The sequence below is a fragment of the Ictalurus punctatus genome, chromosome 11 (genome assembly GCF_001660625.3).
Source record: "Ictalurus punctatus breed USDA103 chromosome 11, Coco_2.0, whole genome shotgun sequence".
Taxonomy (NCBI): domain Eukaryota; kingdom Metazoa; phylum Chordata; class Actinopteri; order Siluriformes; family Ictaluridae; genus Ictalurus; species Ictalurus punctatus.
In genome coordinates this window covers 8,758,245-8,781,340 of record NC_030426.2, presented here as the reverse complement: position 1 = coordinate 8,781,340, position 23,096 = coordinate 8,758,245, and the positions used below count along the sequence as shown (strand labels likewise).

Genomic DNA, 23,096 nt, shown 5'->3' with positions numbered 1-23,096 from the left:
TGTGTGTTTCATAGGACAGCTTAAGTTTATAGAGGTCAACTAAAAAGTAAATGAATGTTTACATTATTAAGAAGACCGTTTACACACAGACATAAACACAGGACCAAACATTTTACAATGGGGTGGCAGTCTAAGAGGATCCCCATTAGACCTGAAAGGAGCACACACACCTACAGTTACAAAAAAAGAGTCATCACTAACATCTTATGATGTACACAACACTGTGCATCCAATATTATTAACAAGAGCTAATAACAAACTGAATTATTGAACTGTATTGCCTCCAAATAGTGAACATTATTAATATAGTTAGTACTGTAAAATAAATAAATAAATAAATAAATAAATAAATAAAGAAAGAAAGAAAGAAAGATCAATGTTAGGTCACCTGTTTGTTTATTGTGGTCAGTAGAGCCAGGGAATAGTTCACTTCATTTTGACCTAGCTATAAATGAGCTCTGAAATTTCACAGAGATTTAGTACCTTTATTATTCAGACCAGCCTATTGCAGCCAGATTACCATGTTATTCAGTTTCACATCATGTGACATTGGCTACTACATTAATAATAATTATAATTATAATAATAATTATAAATAGAAGTAAAAGAAGAAGAAGAAATGTGGCCATGCTTCATGACAGGGTGGCACCCCTGAGCACCCTTTAGCTACTGTACACCTATGCCTATACAGCAAATTCCTTAAATCTGTGTATGTTAAGGCAAGACAGTAGAAGTACTGAGGGTAATTTCAACAATAGTTATCTGATAAATATCAAAATAGCATGCTCTCTTACTTTAGCTCATGAGTTTATGTGAGTTTTGTGACCTTTTTCTCGTCTCCTCGACAACCCATATCACAGGAATACGTCTTTCTCTTAGTTTCTCTTATCTTGCTAAAACATGCTACCGCTGTCTCTTCTTCGTTTGAGATGTACCAATGGCCCGCCGTTTTTACTTTGACTGATGATCACACTGTTGCTGAGGCACACGACTGTTTGATGATTTGTGTCTAACCAATAAGAATTAAAAATATTGTCTGATATATATACTCTCGCCTTTTTGAATAAACTGAGAGACTTTGTGAATTTTTTTTTGCCCAGTACTGTATATTTAACAGTGTTTTTTTGTTGTTGTTGATAAACCTGTGTTTTGTTTGCAATTGTCTGATATACATGAGAGCAGATTATTTTGTGATTTTTTTTTAATCAAAAGATCAAAAGGTTAAACAACAAAGACAATTTTCCACAACCTTCTTTGCTCATATTTACCAAGGGTGCCAGTATTAATGGAGGGAATTGTATAAGGTTTATAAAGGAAATTGACATGTGTACAATAATAACGCAAATTTACATCAGTTACATCAGGAAACAAAGTTTGATTGTGCCAAGTGTGTGAAATTTAAGCCTGAATAAAAGTTTCAGATAGTACAGTGGTCAAAATGGACAAAACAATTTTATGGTTGAGTTTTGATTTAAACAGTTTAAAGAGATGATATGGATGCAATATATTCAAAAATCTAACTGATCTGACCAAAATTATCTATCTATAATGTCTTGCCTTAATAATTAAAGAACAACCTAAATAAACCTTAAACAGTTCAAAATCTTTTTTAAAAATGCAGCTTTAATAGTGTGCCTGTTATTATATGATATCTGGAATATATTGTTATGTCAGACTATATGAATCAGTCTTCTTGATTTCACTGAACTTAGATCAGCTCATAGTACTTCCCAGTCTCAGGATCAAAGTAGCAGTTCAGACATGAATCATAGAGCAGACTGAGAAACACGTCCTTGCTGCAGTTCTCCTCAACCACAGAACCTAAAACACACAATGCACATATTAGAGACTGTTTATCAAACCGTGTCGCTTACCACACATATCACGCCTGCTCAATTGTTCTGTTATAGACTTCTCTTTTTTTTCAGTTTAAGTTCCACCATGGTAAAATTTTTAAACCTACAATACACATCACACCTTCTTTAATGCAAAGCATAAACCTAAGTGTAAAAGCATTAATGTAACACCTTTGGTGTATGGGTTGCTGTGGTCTCCTTTGGTCTCTGTCTGCTGTTGTCTGGGATGAATTATCGGAGGGCTGATAACCTCCATCCATTCCCTGTAGGGGGAGGGAGGAAAATCTCTGTTCTAAGAATAGCACTGAACTGTATATTTATAATTATCTGGACCTGTTCCTTAATATTGTGGGTAATGATGTAATAAGCCATCAGCTAAAATGAAAAGACATAAAATCCTAAGTACAACTCCAAGACTTTCTGCAATAAAGTAGCTGCTCCCAGTGCTTATATTACAGTGCTTAAATCGAACTATAGTATAATATACATGATACATAATACAATAATAACAATAAAAAAAAGTAAATTGTTGCAGGTTATGGATCATTTATCAGGTGGCAGCTGACCGCCTCTGCCCAATGAACCTTGCAGTTGATAGACTAACACTGTTTGTTACTTTGAGCTCTTTGGTGTGCAGTAATTAAGTAATTATGCAGTAATAAAGTAACCAAACACAGCTGCTTAGTTTAAAAATATGTATGCATGATAAGATTTAAGCTAGCTTGCAACGTGCATATGGACCCAACATGCATATGGCCCACATCTTTAGAAGAAGTTCAGTTTTCATCGAAACCTTTCGTAGGTACCATGTGGCGCTGACTGTCAGGTTCCCTGCTGAGAGGGAGAAGAGGAAATGGATGACCTCCTGGGGAGCCCCCCCTACAGGGATGACAGCCAGGTGACACATGCAAGCCTTTAAGCACTTGTGTGGCAGCACTAGAAACTAGAGAATACTCATCAACCCTGACAAGAATGCTTAATTAGTCACCTGGTGGAGCACCTTCCCCTTATGTGCTGGATTTCACACCAAAGCAACAGTGTAACATGCAACATAACTAAATCAACTGGATATGAAGCATTCTTTACTTGGAGTTTTATATTCATAATCGTTATAAACTATTGAAATCATTCAGTTTACATTGTGGGTAGTTTACCAGTAATTATTTAGCAAGATTACTTTCTAATTAATTAATCTGTCTTCTTTTTTGTTCGCTGCTCACGCAAAGGTTCAAACTTCTAAATATGTTAAAGATAGATAATAGAGGAGAAAATAAATCATGGAAGAAATCTTTGATTGAACTCAAACTGCATCTGACAGCAAGTAAAAGGTGTATACATTGTGTCATTTTGACAAAAAGCTGTGAAAGACAAAGCAATTGCAAACTCTGTTTTAACATATGCATATGCTGATGTCTGAGGTTTCTTACTTAAGCAAATTGATCAAATCAACTTGCTTCTTACCTGGGATTAGAGTAGAGAAGTGGATTCATCTCTTTCTGGTAGTACTGGCCCTGTTCAGATGCCTGACAATCACAGATATGTATATATAGCATATAATTGCACAGAACATATTACAATAGCGTTCTTTATATAATATATATATATACACACACACACACACACACACACACACACACACACACACACATATATATATATATATATATATATATATATATATATATATATATATATATATATATATATATATATATCAGCTAATCTAGCAAAACATGTATCTGGATACTGTGGGTGTGTGTAAGCACTGGTAAGAGCAGGAGAGAGAGAGCACCAACAGAGTATAAATTCACCAAAACACTATAAAGACTATAGTTCTGAGAACTCTGATGTGTCATACCTGCTGTCTGATGAGGGCAGCATTGCTTCTGTGCTCATGCAAGGACAAAACCATGCTTTCCACTAATATAGCTAATACCCTTGGCTAAGAAGGACAGTGCATTGCACTGTGCACTGTAGAACTTGTTTAAGCCTAACCCAAATTATTAACCCCAAGTTAGCAAACCATATATAAATCGTGCCTATATTTTGAAGTTCACACCCATGTTTTCTTCCCCAGCTATAAGCCATGCATGTAATCTTTCTCTAACGAGTTTTTGAAGCTTTCTTCATCTTAACAACCTGAGCTTGAGACTTCAAGCACCGTCCTGTAGGTCACATATTCAAGTCACTTTAATGAGGCTGAGCACCGAGATATGTCTTACACCAGAGGACATGCTCATGTGCATGTGCAGATGGCAACTCACTAGAGGGATACACTGGGTCCATGTAGAAGTGTCATCACTCCTCATACTCAGGCTGACATTGCACTGCTGAACCTGACAACAGGGATTACATGCAGAAATTTGTGCAGCTGTTTAAATCTAAAAAGTATTTTTTAAAATGGATATTCTGTATATATTGTTTAGTGTAGCAGCTAGTATTACAGTACAATCAAACACATATACAATATGATCATATAAAACACACAGTGGTTCTTGAAAGTTTGTGAACCCTTCTGAATTTTCTATATATCTACACAAATATGACCTAAAACCTCATCAGACTTTCACACAATTCCTAAAAGTAGGCACAGATATCCCAATAAAACAAATGAGACAAACATATTATACTTGTTCATTTGTTTAATAGTGTAATTGGGTTAATTTCCATTTTTAAAAATTGGGTTCTCTTGGTCTACTTTTAGGACATTGGATACAGAAAAATCTAAAGGGTTCACAAACTTTCAAGCACCATTGTATGATTGTGTGTGAGACCTCTCCTACCTGTGAAGCACTGAGGCCTGAGTCACAGGTCCCACCCTCCTCCTCTTCCTGCTGTCTTTTTAGACTAGCTAACATCCGCAGCTCTTCTTCTTCATCCTCCTCCTGCTCTGCTCTCTTAGATAAATCACATATGCTGGAGCCCACAGGCATCCTCATCCTCCTCATGCTCTCTCTCACCTGTAGATGACAAACAGCTTCATTATTCTCCCAGTGCCGCTCCACAAAGCATGTAGGCAGTCATGTGTTACAGGCTATAACTAATTAGAAACCAATCCATGAGACACTGAAGCCTAATTGGCACTTCATTAGACCAAAGGCATCAGCAGAAGTGCTTGCCCCCACTGCCTAGATATCTGCTCAAAGAGACAAAGCGCTGATACTGATATTAACTGATGAGTGCATATGGAATATTACTTTATTCATAAAACAGCACTGAAGAATCTTGAGGGGAAAAAAACTATCCTGTACTGAGAAAAACCTGCACTTACAGCAGTGTTTTTTCAAATGCAAAACCCTATGGTCAATAGGTTCAGTACAACACCTGTTTACAAAATGCTGTCTATGAGGGTGAACAAAAGCACTTATAAACAAACCACTCTGCCCAAGCATGCACTTCAGCTAATCTATTTCTAATAACATTTAAGAGCCTTAATAATGTGTTCTAGTAAAAGCTTGTTTATATGTACAAGCATGCTCAACAAGTATACAGTATGTATAATATGTTTTGAAGAACAGGCTGAAGGTTGATTGTTGTCATCCATTTTCCTTTTCTCCAATTGTGATGTAAATAGTCATTATAGAGAGTTCTCTTCACTAGTGGACTGTGATTTCCAGTTGAGCCTTGCTGCTGAACATTGTTCATTGGGAACCTAAGATTATACACATCAGAAATGATGTGTATAATAATGTGTTCTGAACATGTGTTTTTTGCCCTAATATGACATACAGGACAAACACTGTAGTGAATAGAAGGGACATCTGAGAGATATATATGCAAAAGTACTAAATTAGGAGGAGGACTGCTGTTAGTCAAGCAGCTTCTGAAATCACAGAAGTACTGGCAGTATTGTGAGAATAGAATCAATTCAGTTAGGATAAGGCAAAATCTGGAATGAATAAGCTTCTTTTTGGAAAACATACTCACATTGTGGAGCTTCACATCCTCAGGGGAAATTTCTCGAACAGATGCTCTATTAATGGGTGTCCTTATATCTCCATCAGGCCTGTTTTGCCCAGGTCTAGAGTGTTCCGTTCTGCTCCGCAGTTTGGAAGTGCAAGGTGAGAGACAGCGGGTCGGTGCCACACGTGCCATCTCAGTCCTTCGGGACCCCTCTGTGGAAGACTGTGTGGATGCATGTGTAACAGTAGAGGCCTTAGTTGGCTCAGTGCAAAGCCTGGGTGAAGAGGTAGATCTGGAAATGGGAACAGAAGCCAGGGTAGGAGGAGCAGGACTAGTGTGTGCACCAAATCTCTGAGAGAGGAATCCAAAGAAGCTCTGATCCTGAGACAAAGAGCAAAAGAGAGAGAGAGTGAGAGAGAGAGAGAGAGAGAGAGAGAGAGAGAGAGAGAGAGAGAGAGAGAGAGAGAGAGAGAGCATCTATAGGTGATGGGATGGCAGAGCAGCGCAACACTGCATGGTGATAAATGAGTACAATATCCAAATTGCTGTATAACTGACAAAAAGCCAATTATATGTATGACATCACTAGCAAAGCACACATGCATAGTTTATGGTTTTGACAAAAATACATTTTAATCATTATTTAAAAATGTGTACAACAAATTCTTGGTTATTTATTGGAGCCAGAGAGCTTTTATACCTGAAGTTTCCATCATCCAAGCTGACGTTATTTATAGGCCAACTTGTTTTTCAGTTAGTGAAGTTTAGAGCAAACCCTTTCAATTCAAGTCAAAAAAGCTAGTAATAACTAAATGAACTCAATAATACATAAAATTTTGACAGTGATGGGTTGTGATTTCCAGAACTGTAATAAAATACGTTTTGCCTCAGAAAACACACACTTTAAATAAAGAATTAATATGTATAACTTAGTTACCTGCAATTAATCAGAGCGCTGCAAGCTGTCTGTCGGCCTCTGCTCAGAAAGAGATGAAGGCTTTTAGCTTGTGGGGCTTTGATCTGAACTAATGCCCTTAAACAGCGAGCAATGCTTTGGACTAATGATGATACCCATATGTCTCAGCTATTTCATCCTGGCATTCTGCTTCAACAAATAATCTGTTTCCTGCATATTACATGCAATGTCCATACTGAAAGGTTCAGCTATATAAAGGTACATCTGTTGCTTATATTATCTTCTATAACAGTGATTTTTAAAGTGGGCAATGGGCCACCCTTCTGTGAAGCACAGCTAAGAGGTCTGGTTTTTTATTTTTTATTTTTTTGTTACAGTAGTGAAAATCATTATATTATTGAGATCCTATATTTATAGCCTTGCTTGTCTGGCCAGTTGAATAGGTTTCATTCAAACCTCAAACCAAACAAGTAGCCTATAAATAATGTCACCTTGGAACTAATGGGTTTTGTAAAAAGAAATTTGAATTGTTGGATTTTGTTTGTTCATTAAATCTGTACTGAGACAGTCCATGGAACTCATTCTACAGTTAAAGAGTTATATGGCTGCAACATCTGCTCTATAGCACATTCTGCTATTCAAAAACAACAACAACAAAAAAAACAATGATGTATCTTCTTTATCAAGGTTTTTTGAAACAGTAAAAATTGGCTATAAGTAATACATTATTATTTGTTAAAAGCCTGGAGAGCATATTAATACACTGAATCCAGTACATCTATACCAGAGGTTCACAACCAAAATAAAGCCCCCTCCCCCCTCGTGCTTGAAGGACAGTACTGGCAACATTTGGGAAGTTGCTAAGGTTTGTCCAAAAAGTCACTAGATTTGTCGTTAGCCACTTTTTTTTTTTTTTTGCAAAAAAGTATAGCATGGTATAGTATAGAGCACTGGTTGAGAACCACTGCTCTATACCATACCAAGGCCATTTGTACTAAGAGTGTGAATGCTGCTTTCAGATCCATTTGAAGTCCAGGAAACATATCTCTGGTCCACTTGAAAAAGGTGGTCTGGGGCTTGCTTCAAGTGAACTACAGCATGTTTGAAAGCAATCAGTTCCAGGGCCAGGCAATGAATAATATGAACCTGTTATAGTGCTTCCTGTTTCAACTTTCACAGTGACAGAGAAAAAGTGATAAAAGGTTTTCTAGATATATGGAGTGAAGAAGGCATCTAAAGACAAGTGGCTACAACTCCTAAAAATACTGAAATCTTTCTGAATTTAAGTGGGCAGCGTTGTCTGAAAGGTTTTGAATGAACTGTTGATTAGTGCAAGAGTAAAGAAACAGCAATTATATAAATACAGTGCTGTGAAAAAGTATTTGCTGATTTCGTCTGTTTTTGTGTATATCTCATACTAAATTGTTTCAGAAATTAAAAGGCAGTCTGAGTAAACACAAAATACAGTTTTTCAATGATAATGTTATTTATTGAATCGAAAAAGCTATCCAATACCAACTGGGCCTGTGTGAAAATGTATTTTCCCCTGTAGTTTTTAATTCCCCAAATCTATGAATCTGCATCATAATGGGGTTCAGCTGGACTAGACACAACCAGGCCTGATTACCACAAACCCTGTTCAATCAAATCAACACTTAAATAGAACTTTTTTAACTGCATGAAGTTGGTTAAAAGGTCTTACCCAGTAACACACCATGCCAAAATTGAAAAAAAAAATCCAGAAATTATGAAGAAGAAGGTAATTGAAATATGTAAATCTGGGAAGGGTTGCAAAGCTGTTTCAAAGGCTCGGGACTCCAAAGAACCACACTGAGAGCCGTTATCTCCAAATGGAAAAACTCGGCACAGTAGTGAACCTTCTAAGAAGTGGCCGACCTTCCAAAATTTCTCCAAGAGCACAGTGACTACTCATCCAGGAAAACAGCCAAGAACAACATCAAAGGAACTACAGGCCTCTCTTGTATCAATAAAAGTCACTGTTCATGATTCCACTATCAGAAAGACACTGGGCAAAAATGGCATCCCTGGAAGAGTGGCGAGGTGAAAACCACTGCTGACCCAGAAGAACATTAAGGCTTATCTGAATTTTGCCAAAAGAATGTTCTGTGGACTGATGAGTCAAAAGTGGAATTATTTGGAAGACATGTCTCCCGTTACATCTGACATAAACCAAACACAGAATTCCACGTGAAGAACATCATACCTACAGTCAAGCATGGTGGTGGTGTGTGATGGTGTGGGGATGCTTTGCTGCTCCAGGACCTGGGCAAAGTGAAGTAATTGAGGGAAACATGTATTCTGCTTTCTACCAGAAAATCCTAAAGGAGAATGTCTGGTCTTTGGTCCGTAAATTGAAACTCAAGCGCAACTGGATTCTGCACCAAGACAATGATCCAAAGTAAATCCTAGTCCTAGAAGTATGTGAAAGGCTGCTAAAGGTGGCACAAGCAGATTTTAAGTTTGAGGGGGCAATTAGTTTTTCACATAGGTGATAGGTGTTGGATAACTATTTTTGCTTCAATAATAAAAAACAACAACAGGTTGCCTTTGTTCTATGTTGTATTTCATTTGAAGATCTAAAACTATTTAGTATAAGATATGCACAAAAACAAAAGAAATCAGGAATACTTTTTCATAGCACTGTACTATTATAAATACTAACCTGCACAAGAATTGTTGACCAGTAGGAAATTAACTAAACAAAGAAACACTGATAACACTGATGTTTGCCTTGCACCTCCAGGGTTGGGGGTTCAAATTCCATCTCCGCCCTGTGTGCGTGGACTCCTTGTGCTTTGGCGGTTTCCTCCGGGTACTCCGGTTTCCTCCCCCACTCCTAAGACATGTATTTTAGGCTGATTGGCATTGACAAATTGTCTGTAGTGTGTGAATGGGTGTGCGACTGTGCCCTGTGATGGGTTTGCACACTGTCTAGTGTGCCCCCTGACTTGTCCCCCGAGTTCCCTGGGATAGGAGGCTCCGGGCTCCCCGCGACCTTGTGTAGAATAAGCGGTACAGAAGATGGATGGATGGGTGGAAGAACACACAGCAGATTTACCAGCAATGACAACACCTTCCTATGAATGGGTTCAGAACCGATCATAAATTTAGCTAAATTTGCAACTGCTGTCTAAGTAGGTTTTACTCTGTCCCCTGTCTGACAGTAGCCAATTTTGGGTGTGTGTATGTGGAATAGGGCAGCTAGCACTTTGCCCTGACACAGCATGAGCCACAGTTTGAAAAGTTGCAGTCACTGGCTTTCACGTGTCTTGGCGGAACCATGTGCCAGCTTTCACCCTTCCCAGTTGGTAGCTGTTATATGATAGGTGAGCACTAGGGTGGGAATTTGCAAAAGACTAAATTGTGAGACAGTTGGTGTTTAAAAACACTTTAGCAGTAAGAGGAAGGGAAGGAAGGAATAAGTTAAATGAAAAGACCAAATCAAACTGTCAGTGGTGTAAATTAAACACTACTAAGTAAGTGCAGTGCTATATATATACTAGAGATGGGACTGATTTCCCTGTGGGAAAGGAAATAGAGCATGAGAAAAAGTGATGTATTCTTCACAAAATTCTGAACTGAAGAGATATCAACAGAGCTGAATACAGTGTCAAAAGAAATGAAGCAAAGCATTTCTGCATTGACATAGTTGAATCACGAGCCCTTCGGGAGCTGAGATGTGTGTCTTTGTAAGGGAACCGAGGAAGATAAAGTATATGTCTGTATTGACAATTTACTGCTGTTTCTAAGCACAAATGATCCAGTTGTGCTAAGTGTCTGTCACTGAGGTATGATGGATTTATAGGGCTGATAAAATCATCTGGGAGTAATGTTCTGAAAATGTTACAAATGTTACATTCTATCAGTTAGAGACAGGAACACTTATCTCCAACCTGTTTATTATTATTATTATTATTATTATTATTATTATTATTATTATTATTATTTCATTTGGACAGTCTTAAAGTCAAATTTTGACATTGTTATACAAAACAGAGTAATTGTATGTTGCTGTCTGAATAAATGGTGATGGCAGCTAACATCTATTTATACCACTATTTATTGGTCAGAAGTTTTTGACAAATTTAATCTGAGATTTCTATTGGTTTACAGTAATATGCTTGTTCTACTATCAATAGTAACAGCTTAGACAGGAAATCTATGGTGAATGCTCCAACTAAACAGAGTAATTAACACATAATGGTTGAGTTTTCTGTGAGGGCAGATTTATTTATTTTTATGTAAGGAGCTATAATTTTCCACACTTTGTAAAAGTTGGATGTAAAGCTGTAATTTTACGTTTTCCAAGATTTGAAAGACGGAATGTCTTCAGGACAGAGGGCTTAGCATTTTCTTTATAACATGGCAAGCTACATTTTTTTTGTCATATTATCTTCAAGACAAAGAAATGAAAGAGATGCAGGTAATTGAATGACTGTTTATAGTTGCTATACAGAGACAACAGAAACTCACTTGTTTCACGGATGTGTTACATCATTAAACTTAACTAAAATGATTCAATTTGTAATGTGTAATTCTTAGATTAATAATAAACTTAATGAAAATTGTTGGCAAGAAATAAAATAATCAATTGCAAGGGATGGGGTTATTTGTTCAAAAAAAGCATCCTGACAATTAATTTTCTTAAAGGATAAAGGATTGCCTAACATTGCACCCCACCACTGCTTTGAGTCAAAATGGCCATTTCCTTCTTGCATTCTTTTTGTGTAACAATGTGATATACACCTTTGGGATCCTCACAGGATAGGACCATGGCTCTATTCAGCTTTAAAAATCAATTATCACTGTTTAATAATTCTGCTTGTTCTCGGCATTATTGGTCTCTTTCTGTGATATCCCAGTAGAGTAAACATACAAATTACTTTAACAACACATTGAGGGTTCTGAAATTGGATAATTGGGCCCAAGATGCAGGCATAAATGTGTTAATTGCTGTCAAAGCTCTGAACTGGGACTCTCAGTTTGTTCATTTACATTTACATTTGGCAGACACCCTTATCCAGACGTGTAGTCCAACATTTTAACCACAGAGCCACCACTGTTCAAGCACTGTATGTGTGTTTTATGTGTTTGCCAGGTAATGAAACCAAGCTTTATCATAGGTAGGGTGGAAATGCTTCACTATGTGAAGCACATGTTTGACATGACATGTTGGACATGTTCAAAGGCATTATTTGTTTTAAAAACAGCATCACGAATAATGAAACTGGATGTTAGCTGACTTTCTTAACATTAAATATATAGTATATTTAAGCATTTGATAAGTCGCATTAATCATTTCAGTGTTTCTTGTGTGTGTGTGTGTGTTTGTTTGTGTGTGTGTGTGTGTGTGTGTGTGTGTGTGTGTGTGTACCTCTTCACCCTCACTCCCAATGAAGTCATCTTCCAAACATGCCACTTTCCGCTCTCTGTCCCACTCTAGGTTGTCAACTTTAGGGTCAGAAGATAAACCCTCAAAGGTCACGCTGAAAAGTTGACCCCTTTTGGCTGAGTGAGGACATGAAGAAAAAGTAAAGACCTCCTCTCCATCCTCTTCTTCAGTTTCATCCTGACTGAGTGGAGTTGAAGTTCCTCTGCTGGCACTATTTCCATTCTCAAGAATATGCAAATCAGGGAATGAATCAGATGGAGATTGGCATTCTGAAGTTTTGGGAACTGGCTCAGGAGAACATGAACTACATGTCTCATCTGTAGAACAAGAGCATATTGAGTTTTATATCGTACACTTGAGCACTTGAGCATTAAAGCTAGATTTCCAAGATGGATGTCCTGGCTGCAAATAATAAATGGCAAGCATGTTATCTTCCTTAAACACATAGATACACCTAAATGCTCTGGATGGGCAGAACAGTTGTGTTTGGAACATAATGGAAAGTAATGTAAAAGTACCCTTGTGAAGAAGTACAGATTTGTGTGCTCTTCCTTGAAGTACTTGAAGTTGAGGACAAAAAATTTCCTGTCAATTCTATCACAAATTTGATTTAACGGAAAACACGCTGCAGTGTTCAGTCAGAGAACATTAACCGCTTGTTTCTCCTTCAGGAAACTCACATTGACTTAATGGCACAAAGCAGATCAATAATAGAGATCTAATTACTACACATAATGTTTCAGCATTCATTTTTCATACCGAAGCTCATATTCCTTTCCGGAGTTCATTTTAATGAGCATATGCAAATAAGTGGATAATCATGATAAAGCAGACTGCGATGAATGCTGTGATGCTTGTCAGAAGCTGCGGGTGAATTTATAGGACACATCCAGTCCTGTTTTCACGCAACATTTGGTAATTGCAACATTATGCTTTAATGAACTCTTAAAATATGCCTAAATGCAAGTGAAGCACTGAAACAATGCAAATTTATTATTATTTTTCAATCCTTAGAGAAGACAGGGAAAAGAGGGTAAGAAAAAAAACATCATTAGCTACTAGTGTGCGAGTATGTGTGATGGGGTAGGGGAGCTTTGTGGTTTTCCCGCTGGCACACAAACAGCATCATTAGTAGATGGTGAGCACTGCTTCTGCACGATCATAATTCAAATCCAGCTATATCGGAGCCTGTGGGGTCTGTGTGCCCTTGCATTAAAGAGAAAAGACACCCAGAGAGAGGCAAGCCAAAGACACCACCGAGACCAAGGTGATGAATACAGCAAGTGTGTATGTGATCTATTTCAAGCAAATGCACAGCACTTAAGTGCAACTGTGGGAGTGTAGATGAACTGTGAAGTTTATTTCACCTTGAGTGAAGGCTGTGGCACCCATGAACTTTATTTTAAAACTGATCTTGAGCAGTCCATGTACCTTCATCTTGTAAAATTTAAATGTCATGCCTCCACAAAAAATGGGTATGATTCTCATGGGTATGATTATGATACAGCCTCCACAAAAAATATTCACCTGGGAGTTCTAACCATAGGACAATATTTGTATTATTGCCACTTCTTTATACACAGAAAATAAATGATAGTTTTAATTACTTTGGCATCAAATGTTATGGTTTGGCATGGCATGTATATCATCCCCATGAGGTGTTTAACTGGTGTTCAGTTTCTTCCAATTAGCAAATATGTGTTTTAATTAGCTTGTCTGTTACATTTGGCGAGTCTTCCACCCTCTGTTGGTGAGTCAAATTATACTTTTAGGTATTTGGGCTTTTCCTCATCACATCTTCAAATTAATAAATCACACCAGTTGCTACTTTTCTTCTAACATTAAATAGCAGTATTGTGTTCTCTGAATGAACAGGACTTTAACATTGTGCACTGTAAGCCTGGCCCTGTAACTGACAGACACTTACACAGTGCCATCTGAATGAAGGTCATACACCATTATGATATTACCTTTCATAAAAGCAAATTATGTAAAGACATGATGCTTTACACTGTGTGAAGGATCATTTCATAATGAGAATGCTCAAAATGATCTATCAGGCACCACTCAGCCTCAGCTTTTCAGTAGTCGTCTAATTAAACCACAAACACTTGCAAAGTGCTTCTCAAGTGTAGCAGTGACTCAAACTCTTTAAAAGAGCTTTGCAGATTTAAATTCACATAATGTTTTTTGAAAAGTCTTACACTGTAATCACCTTTTCTAATTGCCAACAGTTCATGCTGGCCTGAACTCTTGAGACTTCTTTCTAACCCACACAGAATATTTAATGTCCTTTTATCACTAATGAACTTTCTCTTCTTTTTCTGTTTTCTGAGGGAGGCTGGAGGTTGTCTTTCAGTGCTGAAGAGAACTGGTATTTTATTGCACATTGACATTGACCAAAAACCGTCATTTAAAATAAAATTGTACATGAGGTCAAAACTTTTTAGTTCTGGTATAGTACTGGATATTTATAATAAATAATGATCTGAAAAGATCATTTTCATAAAGTGACACCGTCTATGCTTTACTGATCATATGATAACACTGGAATATCATTACAGTCACTCACCTGGAATGCAGTGATCGATTGGCTGATGTCTGTCTATTTCTCTATGATTTCCTTAAAAACAGAGTCACCAAAATCACATTTAATAGATATGTTTTTGTACATAAATATGTTTTATGAGTACTATTTTAATTATATTACTATTTACATGTAAATGATAAATGATAAAATATAAACACACATCTGATGTGCTGATTGAGAAGGGCAAATATAAAATCTAAACTGACTGCAAAGAACACAGGTTTCACATAGCATTCCAATAGCAAACTCAGCTAAACAGGATTATTTGAAAATGGATAAATACAATTATGATTACTTTGCAGTCATCTAATAAAGAAAAATTATATCCTTACGTGTAACTTTTCTCTCTTTCCCAGCATTATAAATCTGCTTTGGCCTCCCAGACCCTGTCCTTTCAGAAGATGCTTGGTCAGCTGGTGGTTGTGCCTTTAGTCTTCCACTTCTCCCTATGATCATGAATACAGATATTATACTAGATTAATTTATGGTGCATATATTTATTAGAGCACAATTACAACGAAATGTCAGTGATAACCTGCTATTTTTCATGGGGATGTGCGGCTGCACACTGAGTGAGCCATAACTCCTATTAAAGTTATTATGTAAGAGTAAATATAACTATGTGGGAGTGCATTTATTATTTAGTACGCATATTAAGATTAATGTTGTCAACAACTCTGCAATCCTCATTTGTGCATCTTTCTTCAAATAATCAGACTCTTTTAGTACAGTACATTAACATACGTACATTAGTCTTTGGAAATACAGTGACTGTAGTTAACTGTAAAATTAAGGCAAGTATCAGCTGTAATAAGATGGAGCTAGGCTTTGCATTGAAAACCCACAAGGCTATGAGCAACATCTACCAGATGTGTTTATGCTTCCTCATGCAGAAGAATGCATTTACCTGAATGAGCTTTGTGTTCGGACACATTTGCCAGTGAACTGCCCTTTCTTGCAGTGCTAGGAGGGCATCCTGTGACTTTCGATCCGAAAGCAATATGGGAGTAGTCCTGGGTTTTAGGACCCCGAGCTGGTCTCCCAGTACTTAGCTGTTCTACAAGTCATTAAAGAAGTACATTATTATAAATACATCATAAATGTGAAGGAAGCAGTAAAGAAAATCTAGGGCTATAAAGAATCATTGCATCAAAACTGATATTGTAATATTTAGTTAGTGAGTTTAGCATCTGTGCTATACAGCAGACAGGCCCAACAACAAGGCATTATATTTTACAAGTAATGTAGTAATATACATTATTGTTGATAATGTTGATCCTGATTGTCAGTGAGGCATTATATATGTGTAGTGTAGTATCTATACTTGCTGGCATCATGGACTTTGACACAAGGACTTACTAGAAGTCCTAGCTTGTCAATTACATTTATTTCACTGATAGATGTTCAAAAATTTGAGTAAAAATGGAACAAACATCATGCTTCACATTGCATCCATTTTTATTTATGGTGCAGGAACTGTAATATGTTGCGAATTGTTGTACAAACTAAAGAGCTCAGTGTGTAGGCTGTTTTGGACACCTTTTACATCACTGCTCTGCCTTCTATTTCCAAGCAATAAATGAGAAAAAAAAGAACTTTGTATTGTGTTGTTTCAAAAATAAGTCGTACTGTATCAAGCAGTCATGAAGATTTGAGTAGCTTCATCCAGGGGTCGCTAATTTGAATTATACAATAAAATCAGCTAAATAAATAAAAAAAGATCTATAAATAAATAGTGCAAAAGTTTTAAGCACCCTATTTTTTAGTACAAACTTATAGATTTTTATTTTATGACTTCTACATTATTGAGTCAGTACAAAAAACATTTTAGATTCCCAAACATTAGTTTTCTAGCACAAAATTAAAGGTTACAGAAAAATGTTTGTGTCAGTAAAGAAAGCAGCATATTAAGTGGTAACAAACACTTTTCAGACAAAAACATAATGAAGGCGGCTGGATTTTGCTGCAAAAATAAGAAGCGAGTATGACAGTAAAAGTCTCAAGAAGAACTGTGGCTGGTTCTGCAAGATGCTCAATAAAACTTACAGCTCATTTCCTAATAAAACTGCACAAATTGTACCGGAGACTACTATTTTTATTTATTTATTTATTTATTTGTCATGCCAAATATTTACTTTGTTTCATTTACTACTGTTTACTGCTCTTTACAGCATTTTTTTTTTAAATGTAGAAACATTTCATTATTTTTGAAGGCATCTTTATTCTACAGCATTTCTTTGTGTGTGCCAAAAACTTTTGCACAGTACTGTATGTCATTAATAGATACTACTGCTGATAGCTGTCTTGCAAATGCTTTTTGCTAAATTGTGCAACACAAAGACCATGCAAAACAATTTTGTGCAATTGGAATTGTTTTCCCAAAAAAAAGCACAAACAACTCTGCAAGTTGCAAATTTTGAAAAAAAGCAGAAGCAAAATCAAGCATTTTTGGCCACAACAACAACAAAGAAAGTCTACAAAGTCCTGTATGGACTGGTATAAAATATTTTTTAGTGCAGAATACTGATTTATATATATAAATATATATATATATATATATATATATATATATATATATATATATATATATATATATATATATATATATATATATTGGCCTACTGGCCTACTGGAATATTTAAGCAGTTCACGTAAAGTTCACGTAAAGATATAACAGATTACTCTATGTAAAACCATTGTTAAGGGAATCAAAGGATTTTTCTTTGAATATACAATATTCATTTTAGCGCTCTTGAAGTGCTGCTGAAATTGAAGCTGAATTATATTTTTAGCTGTTACTTGCAGAAATAAAGCAATATTACAAATAAGCAAGGTCAGGTCACCATGGCATACAAAATACTCTGTCATTTCAAATTGGCAGCAAGCTACAGTCAGTGGGGTTTGAATGAATGTGGCCCAAAAGGTTTTGACACAGAGTTGCTAAGAAACAGCACACTGGTTTTCATCGACCTGTCCTTCTGAGGGCACACTTAAAAACCATTTTTAGAATGTAAGAACCTTTAATTATCCACAAACTTTTAAAACCCCTTTAAGAACTCTTAAAGAACCAATTTTCTATGAGTGTAGTCATTATTTAGAGCAGGATCAACAATGGCATGACATCTTAACTTGTTTTTAAATCCTGTGCCCCTTTAATCAAAAAGTTGCAAGTTATTTGAAGAGCAGTTTTATAGAGCCAATAGATCACATAATTCCAGGAGGTCAGGAGGAAAGTGCTACTGCCACAGGAGGGTAAGTGACACCCGCGCAAAGAGAAATATAAAGATAAAAGAGTTTTTCCTGGAATAGAACGGGCAGGAACATGAATAAGGAGAGAAAATGAAAGCCCACTGCCAAGAAGAGGCATGCCATCAAGTCCACAGGCTGAAAACAGTGGGAGGTTTCAGTGAGAGATTCAAACCTTTGACCATGCTGATTCAGTCCCATGTGCACAAGGTCATTTGTAGGGATTTAGTGTAGGGTTGTTTTTTTGGTTAAAAATGAATAAAAATCATGACTATTGAGTCAGGGAGGCACAAATGCTGTAGAATATGATGTTCCTAAGCTGTTGTGGGTGACATGGACAATCGTGTAATATTAATTCACCGTAAGTGTTGTGTGAAGGGTGTGTGGTCAGTTTTGGCAGGATCAAGCTGAGATGCATGAAAGTCATCACACCCCAAATTCAGGCACGAAAAAAGTCTCCTACATAGGGATTGGTGTCATGGCCAATCGAGAGAGAGAGTGAGTCAGAAAATCAGAGTCCACAACAAATCAAACAAGGAAGTGAAAGATTACATTATAGTTCTCTATTAAGCGGAAGAAGGTTTCAGGACGGATGGGGGTTTTTTCTTGCTGAACAGGGAAGCCATTTATTTGTTCTCTAATTAGGTATATATGATAATCAGCTGATTTATTTTTTGTTGTGGAACTAATAATATTGTGGAGTTGTTGAGCTTTTGTTGAGATATTGTATGGTATTGTATTGTATTTTTGTATTTCAAACTTGGTTATATTGGCAGAGTAAATCATTTGAGTTGTCTGTGTATATATTTCTCTGACCTGGGCCCTTTTATCCTTCTATGTATGTTTTAGCATTCTAACAATATTGGATGGATATTGGATGAATACCAAAAATTTTGGACAAAATACACAGATTTTATAATATCACGATTTTATAAAATCACACACACAAGGTGATGAAATAATAAAAATACACATATAGGAAAAAATCAGAATTTACAGCTTTGCATTGTACAAAGTATTTTAGCTAGCTTGATAGACTTAGTGGGCTGGCTCATGTAAATTATTCGAAGAGAGGTACACCAGTACAAAGTAAAAAGTCTCCCTACTGTTCGACACTAGCAACAGCAGAGAAACCGAGACATTTTGCTCTTTCACCTGGTACTCAGTAACTGTGAATCATAAACCTTCTGTAATACTGATTAAACGTAGCAAATAATTATATCCACAGAGTCATGCCCTAAACCGTATACGATCATACTAATTCATTTATCACTACTCCATTGGCACCATTACTCTTAAAGCACACTACTTAATGAGCATTATGTGGTTTGGTTAGCAACCTTGAACTCTCTCTGAATGCGTATTGACTTGACACTCACAGTTGTGAGATTAATCTGTGAGGTAGATAACAGCACAGAACAACATCCATTACAAAATGATCTTCAGCAAAAAGCTTGTAATAGCATATATATATATATATATATATATATATATATATATATATATATATATATATATATATATATATATATATATATATATATGCTATTACAAGCTTTTTGATAGCTTCTGATAACAGCTTGGATGATTCTTTTCCTCCTTGGCCCGGAGAACACGATGACTGTATTGATGGTAGTCTTTGTTGACTGACAAAGGTTTACCAAAGTATTCCTAAGGCCATGTGAGGATACTCATTACAGACTCATGGCGGTTTTTAAGACAGTGACATCCGAGGGATTGGAGATCAAGCATATTCAGAAGTGGTTTTTGGCCTTGCCCTTTACACACTGAGATTTGACCGGATTCCTTGAATCTTTTAAATCTTTCAAAAATCCTACTGATTTGTCTTTGGGGAATGTTGTTCTCAAAGTGTTGGATTATTCGCTGATGAATCTGTTGCCAGATTGGCTAGCCTTGACCCATCCTTGCTCTTGACGGACTAAGCCTTTTTTGGAGGCTCCTTATATACTATAATTAGACAATTGCCTCACCTGTTTGACATCACCTTATTTCAACTTGTCCCATACCCCCCCCCCCCCCCCCCCCCCCAAAAAAAAAAATCTTCCATCCAGCTGACCTATTAAAATGATGAAAAGATGAACTATTTTCATACTTACCAGCTTCTGAGCTGATAGATACACTTCTCAGATCAGCCTGTCTCAGTCTATCCATATTCATTAGCTGTGTAACGTGCTGAATCGCAGATGGAAACTGGCAGCTTTTAGGCATCTCCTCTTTAGGATAATTTCTTATGTCATAAGGATCTAAAATAAAAAGCACATGCAAACAATTTTATGTTATTCACGTAAATATACTTGACATCTGCCTCATAGATGAATAAGTCTCTAAGAAAATTTGGAAACAGAATATATTTTTAATATTTAGACAAGTAATAACTGCCCAGTATAACTGTCACCAAACCATACAGTTAAGTTCAAATTGGATGAATATCACTAGCCTCTGTCCACATGGTCTGCAGGTTCAGTCCTCATGGTGAAGATACGCCTGACTTTACAGCAGGCTGAGATTATGATGCCATCCAGAGACAGGAACGCAGCCCCTCGAAACAGCTCGGTGGTGAATGAGCCCAGGTCAATGTACAGATTACACCACTACGTACAGTTAGAAACAAAATTTTAAAACACATTTCAACGCTGGAGCATTTGAGTGGAGTTGGCGGTATTGCAACTCCTCTGAGCACTCACAATGTTTCGTCTGAGGCAGCTCAGCGGTATTCTGGCATGCAGAGGGGTAGCTGAGAACTCCTTATGGATAGTGGACAAGTAAAGCCTTCGCTTCAAGTGCCCTTGATCTGTTACACTGAAAAAGGTACAAGGCTGTTAAAAATAGCAACTTATTTGTCAACCAAAAAAGTTTAATTCTTTAGCAAATTAAATTAAGGTGATGTCAGTGTGTATACGCATTGACTGATGAATCCATGTAATCTGTGTTTTTATACCACACACTTTTATGACACACATTTTTGGGTGACACCTACACAAGCTCAGTTGAGAAGTCTTTACCAAGAGGAACATTCACCTGCAAGACCAGGAACTTCTGAATCAGGAAAACTAGAGATGAAACACACAGTCTCAAATTAGGTCAGCCAAATGAGACAGATAAATGATTTTTAAATGAACAAGCTCTGCTGATGATGTGGATTAGCCATTTCAATTAAATCAATGGATCAAATGCAGCCCCTGTTCCTTCAACACAGATGAAGATGGAGTTGAAAAGCCGTTTTTAAACGGCTTTAATCTGATTATAAGAGTCTGGCACTGTCACAATGACATGATTTTGTGGAGCAACCATAAAAACTATAATAAAAAGAAGCTAATGTTTTGTTTTTGTTTTTTTAAAACTAATTCTTAGAAACTCTTAAAAGCTCATTCTAAGCACACTCTTCTAACTATACTTACGAGGCGTCTTTCCATCTTTGGGTAACTGCATCCTATGTGTTTGACTGCTGCCTTTGAGGCTGTACACAAAACCTTTCATTTCTTTATCGAACATCTGTTTAAAGAAAGAAAGAAAGAAAGAAAGAAAGAAAGAAAACAGTAACTTCAACATATTGTGAAGACAAAACACACGCTGAATACATTTTAGAGTATTATGGACATATAGGTTTAAATTTACTCGTGCAGCTGTTGTTTACTTCACAAAACGTGGAGTCTGTTACTGATGATACTATTACTGATAATAAAAGTGACACTTGTTAGGCTACATACGTGTGCCTACCTTGCTTATTGACGGCTGGCCGCTGAGTTTCCAGTTTGCCACGGGATCTTTCCCTTGTGCACTGAAGACCTCTACAACGGCACCACCCTTGAACATCATTTAAAAAAAACAAACAAAAAAAAAAACAAGATACGTGTGTAGTATACGATCAGTTTCATGTAAATACTAGTTGTGTACACTGAGCCTTACCTGATACTCGCCCTTGAACATTTCCAGATGATTCTAAAACGATACATTTACAATTATCTTCACTTTGCATTCAACGTTAAAGCACACACAACTTTGGTTGCTATAAAGTTTCAATCTAACACAGTCATTATTTGACGTGTATGTAGACATACTGATGATTTATTAGAAAGACAAGTCGGAAGCTAACGTCAGTCATTAGCTGGTCTCACCGCATTAGAAGAATAAACAAACAAACAAACAAACAAACATACAATATTCAAAATAAGCTTACTCAACGCCACACAAAGTGTTCAAACACCGCACTGGGATATATTCCTCTTAGGTATATGTAATAGAATTTTAAGCTAAGGGCTATTGTGAAAACAAGAAGGTAAAACTGAAGGAACTGAATAGAGCTCACAATGCGCAGGTAGTAACAGGGCCGTTCCTATGCCAACGTGACTCTAGAGTCTAGAGTCGCGTTGTCATAGAAACGGCAATGCTAGAGTCTATACAGCAGGGTAGCGCGTGCACACAAACAGTTCAGCCCCTGAATTCCGGCTCTTTTCAGTGAGTCAGTTCATTTGGTTCAGCTCAGCAATAAGAGTCGACTCCCAGACAGGTATTTGGCAAACGTTGTGTTTGCTTTTATAATATTACTGTTAAATGTGGCATGTGGTATTGCTGTACATTAAATATATTTGTTGTTCTATGTATTTTATGGTAAAGTGCTGGCAGCTGCGATTACCAGATATGTACTGCATAAAAATGGTATTGCCATATTGTTACAATGCAACAAGCATTTAAAATGGAGGGTAAAAGTTTGTTTAACACATGATGGTGTTTCAACTTTATTTTAGAAGGCAGACAGTGTTTTATACAACAAAATTGGTTTAGGTCTACAAATTGTTACAGCAAAAACAACAGGATTGGTTTGTATTACTGTACTATTACAGTGTTTTGATGTTTCAGAAAAGTGTTTTCTTTCATGTTCCAATTTACAGTTTTTTTTTTTTATAACTGTTACAATTTAACAGTATTTCACCATAAATTATATTTATGGATATAACTGTTAATTATCTCCAATAAAAGACTGAACGCATACAACAGGGTGAATTCAGGTATATTGGGACATCAGGCCAATTGAGACAGTTTAACTTAGCAGCATAATATTATATTAGAAGCATAAAAAAGTAGGTCCCCCTTGTGCCACCAAAACAGCTCTGACCCATCCATGAACTCCACAAGACCTCTGAAGGTGTGCTG

General features: G+C 36.7%; 1 protein-coding gene across 3 annotated transcripts; it reads right to left on the bottom strand.

Annotated features, from left to right (window-relative positions):
- Positions 1 to 1,172: 1,172 nt before the first annotated feature.
- On the bottom strand, positions 1,173 to 22,330 carry cfap20dc (CFAP20 domain containing). 3 transcript variants are annotated; one of them, XM_017479238.3, is made up of 18 exons: positions 22,123 to 22,326; positions 21,852 to 21,884; positions 21,663 to 21,749; positions 21,344 to 21,437; positions 20,923 to 20,995; positions 20,630 to 20,744; positions 20,383 to 20,536; positions 20,042 to 20,188; positions 15,586 to 15,735; positions 15,011 to 15,124; positions 14,661 to 14,711; positions 12,071 to 12,405; positions 5,784 to 6,140; positions 4,640 to 4,816; positions 4,121 to 4,192; positions 3,318 to 3,379; positions 2,028 to 2,119; positions 1,173 to 1,821 (listed from the first exon to the last, which is right to left on the bottom strand). In XM_017479238.3, the coding sequence occupies exons 2-18, from the start codon at positions 21,870 to 21,872 to the stop codon at positions 1,709 to 1,711; spliced, it is 2,214 nt and encodes a 737-aa protein (XP_017334727.1). In that variant the 5' UTR covers positions 21,873 to 21,884; positions 22,123 to 22,326; the 3' UTR covers positions 1,173 to 1,708. The 3 variants fall into 3 exon arrangements, with proteins under 3 accessions (XP_017334727.1, XP_017334726.1, XP_053539744.1); XM_017479237.3 differs by having other exon boundaries at positions 22,252 to 22,319; XM_053683769.1 differs by lacking the exons at positions 1,173 to 1,821; positions 2,028 to 2,119; positions 3,318 to 3,379; positions 4,121 to 4,192; positions 4,640 to 4,816 and adding an exon at positions 6,697 to 6,735 and having other exon boundaries at positions 6,067 to 6,140; positions 22,123 to 22,330.
- Between the last annotated feature and the right edge of the window lie 766 nt (positions 22,331 to 23,096).